The sequence below is a fragment of the Thermobia domestica genome, chromosome 13 (genome assembly GCF_964235325.1).
Source record: "Thermobia domestica chromosome 13, izTheDome1.hap1.1, whole genome shotgun sequence".
Classification (NCBI taxonomy): domain Eukaryota; kingdom Metazoa; phylum Arthropoda; class Insecta; order Zygentoma; family Lepismatidae; genus Thermobia; species Thermobia domestica.
The window spans coordinates 194,722,138-194,734,118 of NC_137466.1; the positions used below are offsets into that span (position 1 = coordinate 194,722,138).

An 11,981-nucleotide genomic window follows, 5' to 3' on the forward strand; every position below is an offset into this window, starting at 1 on the left:
TTCAGCGGTGCCATTTAATTAGCAAATAGCGTAAAGCAGATGGATGATTATTGTAGTAATCATATTTCCCCTACTTCCATCACGTTTTAAATCGTTCTAGATTAAAAGTATAACTAATGTATTAAATTTGTGACTTAAAATTACCGAGAGCTATATTGTTTATCTACAACAACATTTTCACATGCATAATGCAATATCACCGTCCAATTTCCACCCTGACTCTGAGAAAAATGCAAGGAAAATCATCCAGATCTAAAGAGAATTTGTAAGAATCTAGGATCATTTTTTCGGACTTAGTCTGTATAGGTCCGTATAGGTTTTATAAATAGATTTGTACAAGATTTGTACAACATTTATTCCTCAAAATGCCAGTCGATTTATTTACTTACATATATTTTCCTTTCTTCATGTTTTCTGAATTTCCTACATCTTTTTTCTAACTGTTCTAATATTAGTTCTACAACAAATACGACAGTACTTGTAAGTAATCCAAGAATAAGTAAAGCAAAAGAGCCTATTAATGCTGAAATATCTAATATTTTCACCTTTTCAGTACGATGTGTTCTTTGAACTCCAATTTCTGCAGAATACAATACATCTCTATGCCACTTTTGAAACAAACCAGAAATGTCACAGCCTTGAACAACATAATTGAAGACTTCCACAAATGGAGATCCTCGTCTTATAGAATAGTAACAAGGAAAGCAAGAATTTATTTCCGGAACTATTGACAACAGAGGTTTCCCATTGTTATCTAAATAAGATTTACTGTAAATGATATACTCTGTGTATTGCAGTGTCCATAGTGTTGCAAAATCTTTAGTTTCAACTATCTTTTCGTAAGCTTCATCCAGCGTGTTTACTGCTTTCCAATTCTCGTATATTGTACGAGCACTAGAGTCATTAAAGGAAGTTACGTAATTTTTCATGTATTCTAATCCACCATATTGAATTCCAGACTCAACGATTTCCTTCATAGAGTTTATGGGAGGAATCTTCTTGGGGTTAGTAAGAAATCCATACAAAGCAGCTTGGTAGCAAGTGTTGATCACTAATGCTGCGAAAACCCACAACAAAAAGATAAGCCTAAGAATGGAAACCTTCTCTGGATATTTCGTGGATACTCCTAACAGAATGCATAGGCTATACAGGAATGTCATAGGTAAGGACTGAGGCTTCTTTAAGATTATTTGTTGGGTGGCATACATATGTAGAGTGACAACAGAATAAGTTACTAATATTAGTAACCAGGGAAATGATTCAAACGGAAAGTATAAATTCATCCATTGAGGATAGATATCAGGGGCTGGACTAATCCATATTGCATGAATAAAACTTCTTGAAAATATATAATCAAAGTCATAGATCGCATCATCGGGTACATTCATATGCAAGAACCGTCCTTCATATAAACCAGTTATAATACCTTTTTGAAGCCCTTTAGAGAAATAATCCATAAGAGATGCTCCATAGACCAAATTCAGAGAGAAATTAAACCTTTCAGATAACGTTTGTATTAACATTCCATCTTTACCCATCAAATTTACAACACCAGTAGATTTAGAATCAATAATGCTTTGAGGCGGTAAATGTGCACTAGTGAGGGAAAGAGTACACTTATGTAAATTTAATACCTTGTTTGGGAATAAATTTATACCATTCTGAAACTTATCTCGTCTCCATATATCTAGGAGTATCCCTTCTGTATCCGAACAAGATTTTCCTTTAAACGGAAAATAAGTGTAAACTAAAGTCGAACGAAATATCATCAAAGTGCTCTGATTTTGAATGCCAAGCCGTTGATTAGTTTCAGTAACTGTGAGGAGGATAACATTTAATATATCTTCTTTGTAACATGTTTGAAACACATCACTGATATTTTGAGAAATTAGGTTAAAGGAATATATAATTGTCAGGAACTTAGATCGTGGATTCCACAAAGGTAACCTTTTTAAATGACAGATTATTTCTCTAAAAGTAACAATATCTTCAACAAAGATAACATAGTCCATTCTTTCAATTTCATAATACAAGTAGTAATGTACCCCATAAGCACGAGATACAAATTCCACAGTATATTTGGATTCCAAACGAACGATAGGCTTGGTGTCTTCTTGTAATAACAGATCATCTATTTCAATCTTCTGGTCCTGTACAACCGTTAGGCTTCTTGAGTTTTGGAAATATGTTTCCAATATAGAGTGAACACATAATTTAAGTTCTTTATGCAAAAGTTGATCTGAAGTATGTACGGTGTGAAAGCAACAATAATTCCTTACAAATAATATAGATATGAGTAGGTAGACATGGATATAATTTGTAAACATCCTCCTGATGGTATGAATAGAAACTGTAAAGAAAATAGCTCAATTTAAAATTCATTTAATTATGTAATGAGCACCCGAAGATTATAAACATATATAATATTAAGAATGAATAACAATTTCAATGTTTACTTGAAACAAATTTTATTACATAAGAAATTAATAGTAAATACAGCATCGAGAAAGACAGTAAACCAATTTCACGAGGGATAGAATGCTATTGCAGTGGCCTTGTAAGTCAGTGGTAACAGTAGAATAATATAATGCAATCAAACTCTTGCCCAACTGCATCAAAATAACGCACTAGATTAAGAAGTGGGAAACAAAATCTTTGATTTATTGTCCGAAGATAATTTCTTCCAAGATAAAGGAGGATAAGCTTGGAGGAAATGGATGCTGGAGAACACTATATTAAACACCATGAACTTATCTTATGTGACCATTTGCGAGAAGTAAGCATTTTCCCACTGACACACCGTGTTGCCCCTATATATGTGGAACTTCATACATTTTACTGGAGATTGGAATTAAAGTATATGAAAGGTGTTGAGAGGAAAATTTAAATATGAATTATAATGTTCGTTGTTATATTGAAAGTCATAATTATGACCATAAGTTAAACAAAGGTGGCAAATAAGATTAAAATACTTGGTATATGGTGATGCGGCAACGAGCACAGCACAGACTAAATCCAACATAAGCTCACATCCCTCGTATGGAATTAGAAACTCTCCGCACTGCATGTTTCTTAACAGCGAAGGTAAGAGAGGAATTGATGTCAAACCTCGCGTGGTACATAGCTAATGGATTTCCATTAAGGATGTTGGTTTACCAGAACTCGTTTTTTTTTACTTATACTTACCCTATTTGTTTATGTGTAGTCTTTCTGTCCAGGAAATATCAAAAACTACTTTTGGATTACTTTTAATTTTGACCAGGATACGAAGGGTGAAAAGTTAGAAATCAGGATCGATGATGGAGGTGTTGCATCCACTGAAAATGGCATCTATCAAATATTTCCGGTTATGACATTGATCATTATATAACAAAAACAGTAATAGATTCCAAGAAATTGTGATCAATTATGCATTCTAAGAACATATACTATCTTTATTCTAATATCTCTAATAAAACCAGAAGTGGTGGAAATGGCTGACGAAAAGCTTTTCTTGTAGACAATGTAGAATAGACCTCTTCTCCATCCTTCCATTAAAAAGACAATATGAAATACTGACCGATTACTACTACTTTCAAACAGGACTTAAGAGGCAACAATGACTTATAAGATTTATCACTATAGACCAGAAACTACCACTCTACAGTACAGAGTTTAGAGAAGTCGAGTCTATGAGTCGTTCGCTTCCAATCTGGCTTTTGTTCATTTACAGCAAATCCTGTAGGTTCTGTATAGCTTGTAAAATTTGAAATACTTGAGAGTGTTTATGTGAATCATCTGAACGCCCTGAAATATTTTTAGTTCTAAAACAGACGTCAATCCTACAGTTTTCCTCGGTTTTTCAGAATTTGCTGTAAATGAACGAATGCCAGTTTGGAACTAAAATACTAAAACATATAAAACATTTATTTTTGTTATACAAATTTGAAAACATATACCTACTTTCATTTGTCGTTATTTGATTATCCGTTATTTCTACATTAAGTTATTGTAACCACTTAATTCCAGCTTAAGTTGAATGATTTCAATTTAACTATTTCTAAACTGTTAGTGATATTTGCTGTTTCTGAATAGGGCAAGGACATCAGACCTCATCAAAATCAACATTTTTGCTTTTGGTAAGCATAGAAATTAATTTTTAAAACTTTTCCGATAAAATGAGAATATACTCGAGGATTGCCCAAATTTAAAAGGTAGCTTTTCGCTTACAGAATGAAATCCATATATGGCGAAGTTCTTAATTTTTTTTTGGAAATCAATGGTATGTTATTTCTCTTTCATGCTCTATTAATAATTTGAGCTAAACATAATGATGATATATTTTACCCATGCTTTAAACAATGTATTAAGCACCATAATTAGTTAAGCAGTATTCCACTGATTCTCTTCAGCGATACCTCCACATGACGACACTGACTGCAAAGGATGCTGTGAAAAAAGGAAGGATGATTTGAGAGACCCCGGAATCATACCTTTACGCAACAATTACTACAGTGGTTATGCTGAATAGATTACATTGTTGGTTGCAAAAAAAGTATTTTTAATTTTAAGTAATCTGTATCGAATCGTATAGTTTATTTACTTTCATAATACACTTATCCTTCGATTTTACGAACCTTTATTTGACAAATTTTGGAAACAGCAGACAAAACTTGAAGCAGCAAATTTAGTATGAATGTTTTGATATTTATCTAAATAGGTTGAATTTTCCTATTTGACAGCGCATATTTATCGTATAACAGGTATTTTACACTGTCACGTTAGATAGTATGCTTGAATAGAAAATAGAGCACTATCTTCCGTTTCTCTGTCTTTCGGAATGCAATTGTGGACATTAGCCAATGAAGACTCAGTGACGGAAATTACAATTGGCAACATGGGACCGATATTGCCTCCTTTTACTTCCTTATAATGAGACATGAGTATATCAAGTTTATTACAACTTAAAAACTCTTACCATAAAACAACTTCAAATTTATAGAGTAAACCAGACTATAATATTTTACTGTTTGCTGTTTACGCTTTGACTCCCTTGCAGGCTGTGTTGAATACAAACAAACATGTTTCGAAACTATAATGCAAATGTTACGACACATTATCTACCATTAACATAAATGGATACTCCATTAACAGTTATATATTTCTTTTTCAGAATATCAATATGTTACTTTACTACTATTGATAATTACTAACTACCTGCCACTAAAATAATCTTCGCTTCACTTATTTCATTTGATCAAGATAAATATAAATGGATGTTCCATTAACTAATATACGTCGTTCTCTAGTTATAACATGTTACTTTGTTTCTTTAAGTATAGCTAGAAGGCACTGATCAGTCACACACACACACATGCACACACACACACACACACACACACACACACACACACACACACATATATATATATATATATATATATATATATATATATATATATATATATATATATAATATTATTTTGATCTTAGTTGTATAGGCCGAGGAATATTAAAACAATCAGATTGATATTTAAATTATGAATTTGCTTTTAAAAAGTTTTAAATGCTGTACAACGGTAAGAAAAGAGAGAAAAAAGGGAAGAAACAGACAGATAGAGAGAAAAGATGGTGGGATAAAAGGAAGAAAGATGACTGCAAGATACAGAAAACATGAACATAAATCTTGCAATCCAATAAGTTTCGTTTTCGTTGAAAGTTTAACATTCCATGATTGTGCCCTTTAAGCTAAAGGAGAGAGGCGATTAATGAGACTGAATGATTGTGAGATTAAAATTTTTGTGTTCCTCCCGCCGGAAATCGAATCTGAGACCTCGCACACGTAAGTCATCGATTTAAAAGGTGAGGTTAAAGTTTCTTTATTAAAATTAGGAAAGGAACTATTCACATTTAAGGAAAAGAACTAGTTTTTCAAAGAGTGAGAAATTTGAAGCAGTTTTATTCCATGCACCTCTTTCAACCCCAAATTAAGTAGACTTCCATTCAAATGTACAGTACAGGGCATGATTAGTTACTGTATTGAATCATAAGAACAGACAATGACTTGTTTCTTTTAAGAAACAATATTTTTTCTAATTAAGTTCTCGTGATACTTAAAACCATTAACTGATATCACCATGAAGATTGAAAATCTCCATCCTACTTTTTTAATTTGCTGGATAATTGTACTTGGTTTTTTGGTTAGTTTATCTTCAGTTTAATTTCTCTTATAGTATCGAGCCTATATGGGACATGGACCTAAGTAGGATCCGAATCACATTAGTACTCGGACCATACAACTACTAGAGAGTTCACTTCGTCCTTGTTTATAACTTTCTATTATTATTTCAATGTGTTCATTCTTGCTTCAAATAATTATCCAGATTTTTGCAATATTATTCCAACAATGAAATTATATGGACTGAAGTTAATAGTAACAAACTACCTGCTCGGTTGTGTAAGATTTATACTACCTCTTTTTCAGGTTCAATTTTCACTATTATGTCATATCGTATAAGATGCGATGATAAGGGAATGGGAAAATGATTATTTCTGCCAGACGAGATTCGAATCCCGGCCTGTAATATTTTAAGCTAGTCACTCTAACGCTCCAGGTTCGGAACAATCAATTATATTGGACGATTCTGATAATCTTGACTTGGCAAACAAGGTGCTCATAATTTCATGAATATCAAAATTAGTATTAAAATTATATCTATATAAATAAATAAATAATAAACCTTAAAATAAGCAGGGTTTTAACTTGGTGTATTGACTCTTCGCTGAGTCAATCTTTACGAAATCGATAGTGGAATATATTTGAAGCAGCAGTTCGAGTTAAAAACAAGTTTGGTTCAATAGAATGAGTAACAAAAAATAAGAGCCCTGTATTTTTTTAAAAATCTTGGTAGGTCGTCTCCTTCAGCTTCTATAGACATTTGTTTTTGATGAATCGCAATTCCTGAAGTCACTAGTGGGCTACGCAGCAACTCAATGTGAGTCGGTGAAGAGTCCGACTTCGAACATTCATGTTTATTGAAAGAATAGCTAATACCAGAAGAATTATTTACACGTAAACTGAGACAGAGTGCTGTTCCAGGTATATTATTGAAAGTTTTAGAATCCGAGCCATGGAATAAGCGCCGATCTATGTCCAGTTACCAACATAAAACTATTGTACAAGGCGCAATTGACGGTTGTAGTCGAAACAAGGCATTAGAGGGTAAAAGCAACGGTGTCATTCATCATTGTGACGGCACTGCTTTAGAAATAAATTTAAATACAACTGCTATAGAGTGTGAATTGGGGAATGAAATATACCAGCTAGTAGAAGGAATCAGTGACGATGACAATGTTCCTCAGGACATTGATTTCGTATAATTTTTCTGTATCAAGGGACAATGATGAAACAGGTGACGAGAGTTGCTCCGCGGAGAGCGATGTAAATTATACAAATTTAACCGATAAAGTATTTTTCATATTTTGACAAACTTCACAGATATTGTTTCATTTTTGCCACATATGTCGAGTTCCTGTACATATCTTGAAGTACAAAATTATAGGGTCAGCGTTAAAAATTGTAACAAAACATGAAAATGAACATACTTATATTTGACAATCGGAAACATGATTATAGAAAAAGTACTTAGGCGTTGTAGCAATCTCGTCCGCCATCTATTTACATGGTATTGGTTTCGAAATTTTAGTTTATTTTGTGAAACTCTGAACTTATGGTTTGTAGGAAAAACTATGGTTTATAATATTATAAAAACTTTTGTGCAGCCAACCATCACATATTATCATTTCTACATGCAGATGACATTTTTAAGTCTTTACAATCAGTTCTGGGAAAAGAAATCCCACTTTACAACTTGTCACCGCACCTCTCACAAACGAAATACATGGCACAGTGTATGGAAGCCTGCTCTCGCTGCTTCACCACGTAAGACGTCATCACAATTTTTTTCCTCTGTTACTCGCGAATGACTGAAAACGTACCGCGACAAGACAAACAAAATTCCTTTTATAATTTTCAACTCTACAAATGGAAATAATTTGTAAAAAAATTCATTTCTAAGTCGAACTACTTCTTTAAATATAGAGATAACAAGAATTTCCCATTATAATGACTTTAAAAGAACTTTGATTCACGAATGATTTTATTTGATGATTTGTAATTTATATTTCTTGTGTTTCCAAACATTTTTTCTACGATAAACGATGAATGATAAGATTTTTTTTGTTTCAATTAAATGACTCGAATTCTGTGTAATGTTATTTTCATAACCTGTAAAATTTTATTGTTGCTTGTAAATATATTTAACGCAACACACCCGAAGATACCGACATGTGATGTTGAAACTTATGAAACGAAAAGAAATATTTTACTCTATGTTTCTCGTTTTAGTTTGGTTTGAATTTGACTTAGTTATGGTTAAATATATCTCTTAATGGTTCCACATAACACGAAAAATAACATATAAAGTATCTTATAAGCATATGTAGTGACCACCAATGCTTCTCTCTCTTGGCTTATGTTTACCACTCTTTGACTTACGTAACCTAGATTATAAATGATAAAGTATCAAAGAAATGAGTGTGTGACAGCTGCCATTAACTATACTATTAAAGTATCATGCGTGTACAGAAACGGAAACGTCTCTCTTAATAGAGTTTCCATTTCTTTAATGGTATCTATATGGATTGTAAGTATTCATACTATCGTTAAAATGGACTAATTGGATGATAAGTAATGTAAATGGAAAATAGACGTTTTCCAGGAGAGAACTTTGAATTTCAATATCTGAAAAAAATCATATTTCTACAGATAGTTTCAACCAAATACATTCTGTAAAATTTGTAAAATTGTAAAATTTACTTTGTAACGCATTTAGATAATAATATTCACTTGATGCGATTTATTTGAGATGCTGAAGTTCAAATTTTTCTTCTGGAAAATTTAGTTTTTGAAGTTATATCATTTGGCATTCAAACTGCTCAAATATTAGCCACTACACTCTAATATCATTGGTAACTTTTATGTTGAAAATCTACAATGCGATCCAAAAGTTAGGGATAGTTTCTGCCCAGTTCAACCATAGGAACAGTCTGTTCAAAACATGCCATGTTTCGTTTGAAGACTAGCCATTGTTTAATACATTTTCCAATCAATCATGTCAGTGCTGATAGAAATATACTCTGAGCAAATTGTTTGGTCCCGCATGGTGAGAGCCTCTGTAAGGTCCTTTGCAGACTACGACATTTCGTGTGTCGAAAACTGTGTCGTCGCGTCGCTGATATTCGACACACACCCGCGACAAGACAAGCGCTAGATATTACTTCACGTGTCACGGGAATGTGACTTTTTCTTTTAGCCAGAACATGGGGACAATGCACTTTATATTGTTTGTAATATGCAATTTTTACATTGCCATAAAGCTAAACAATCTGTTATATTCTTTAACGACAAAGTTAAGCACACCCATAAGGAGTACTATGTAGCCTGGAGTTTGCCGTCCTCTTTGAGCTGCGGCCTAAATCCGGAGCCTAGTCAGTATATTGCTAAATCCGTTACTGACTACATGAGGTATTACTTTCATACCTCGCGACCTCTCCTTATAAATTTCATGATGGAGTGCCACAAGGCATCAGCGTTATGCGCATGTGCTTATAAAACATTATTTTTCATATTTTCGTACAGTATACATATTAAATACAAGCAGAATATAAAAAAATAACGAAATGTTATAAAATTACATATTGGCCTGGATGATCGCAGTTTGTGAATGTGTAAAATATATTTGGGAATATCTGGTCATTTGTGATATTTTTTTAGAGTCTAATTTGAAATAGTAAAATGAAGCGATAAACAATGAAGTTTTATGTTGCAATTTCCACCGAACAGTTCATTGGCTTGGTACCGAATTTTGGAAAATGTAAGAAAGAACAAAATGGCAACATCCAGTGTACTACCATACGATTCTTCTCTTTCGATGGCATATCCATGAATCCACTATGGAATGCACAGCACACTTTTCCCATGCTTTCGTCTTTGGAATTCTATTGCTATAGGAATTACTGCTGGAGTTCTGAATACTAGGTAATGCCTGAATTTCTGCAATGAAAGCGTCTGCATCGAAAGCTTCCATTGAGCTCATCTTTCATAATGAGTATCCGGGTGCTGGAAAGATAAATTGTGGCGCTGTGGCCCGTTTTCGACACACGAAGTCGCGTAGTATGCAAAGGTCTTAGCTTCTGTCAGGTGGCAAGTACCCGCGGTATGCGTACGACAGTGTGACGCTTATCGCGTAGGTCCTAGTGTGTGAAGGTCCCGCGCCATATCCATTGTAACAAATGGGAATTCATTACCCCGCAACAAGCCAGCGTCAGAAAAAAAATACACAGTCCGTACCGAATAGAAAATATTAGCACATTTATTATCACCCTAGAGTTGTATTTGAGACAAATAAAGAAATATCTGCTAACCTAAAGAACATATTTTAAAAATTTATCAACTGGAAAAAAAGTTTCAGAAGCGTTCAGATATCATCCATACAAAGTGGTTTTAGTTACCTGTGCACGAACAAAATTATTCTACTATCATATTTAAATTTACTATCCATTTACAGACTTTTGCTAAGAACCTAGGACAGATACTTCGCCTAAACACTTGTACATCAGGACAATTACATTACAATCAAATTTGGTTAATTGCTTGTATCTTTAATTATGCTAAAAAAAATCTGAATTAAACTTCTAATGTATGTGATAATATATATAAAAAAAGGTAAAATCCTGAATATTTAACATACTTTTAAGAATAACTTATTTGTTTGATATTTGAAAGATTTTTCTTTTAATTGGAACTCCATAAACACGTCATAACGGCAGTTCAATATGTCATAGCTGCGTGTTAATTGAAGACTTTTATAATAGTGAAGATAAAAAAAAATCTTTATAAAAAGGGTAGGTTGGATTAGGATTTAGTATTCCTTTCAGCACAGAGGCTATATGAGACATGAATCTATAGCTTAACAAGGGATCCAAAACCACATGAGTTCTCTTAGGGAATCGAACCTGGCACTCCCGCCCCAAAGACGCATATGCTAAACCGCTAGCCATGTGGAAGTATGCTCAAAAGTTCTTGCTAAAGAAAGTGAAAACGAGAAATAAATAAATTACAAGGACAATATCAATAGTAGGAAAACAATTAATAGTAATTATTATCAAGTCTATTTAAATGTATAGTTAAAATTAGCTGTGATAACTATATTTGATATTTGGTCCTTTTCCTGGATATTTGATATAATTTCATTATAGGTTCGAGAAATTAAATTAATAGAAGGACTAGGACCTCTTCAATTTGACCTTTACTAAACACCGTGTTCTGAAGCCTTATGTAATTACAATAGCTTACTTTAAATTGAAACCCTTAACTTGAGAAGAATATTTACCTGTTACAAGAAATACAAGTCTGGGCAAACGTGAAGTACGTATAAGTTCATTACAAAAATATATGCAGTCCTTAATTTCTAGCCTGGAAACCATCAATTAAGCAACAAATCATATCATGTCAAAGTAAATATTTGATGGTGCTCATGCGAATATGGTATCTGGTTGAATTTAGATATTACGATGTCAGGCCATTAAGAACTCATAAATTTTCTATATTATGAAATGTTTATATTATAACAGGTATATGCGATGGTATGATTCGTTAAAGAATAAATTTTGTTGAAAACAAAGCAAACCAAATAATTAATTCTAGCATGTACAACGCAAACAATTTTTTTTTAGCTTGAAGTTATATTTCTGTGCTTTTGAAAATAGTAACACGAGATATACGTCGAAAATTACTGCCATATAAAGGAGATAAGATAATTTTGTTTATGTGGCAAGCAAACAAACAAGATAATTTTGTTTGTTATTCATTTGTAAAGAGAAGAAAACATATCATGCAACAATCATAGTATTTTTAATCCCAATCAAAATCCAATTTTTCA

At 32.8% G+C, this 11,981-nt stretch overlaps 1 protein-coding gene across 1 annotated transcript; it reads right to left on the minus strand.

Annotated features, from left to right (window-relative positions):
* Positions 1-377: 377 nt before the first annotated feature.
* LOC145667922 (uncharacterized) lies at positions 378-10,136 on the minus strand. Its single transcript, XM_081735347.1, has 2 exons — positions 9,952-10,136; positions 378-1,596 (listed from the first exon to the last, which is right to left on the minus strand). The coding sequence occupies exons 1-2, from the start codon at positions 10,134-10,136 to the stop codon at positions 378-380; spliced, it is 1,404 nt and encodes a 467-aa protein (XP_081591473.1).
* Between the last annotated feature and the right edge of the window lie 1,845 nt (positions 10,137-11,981).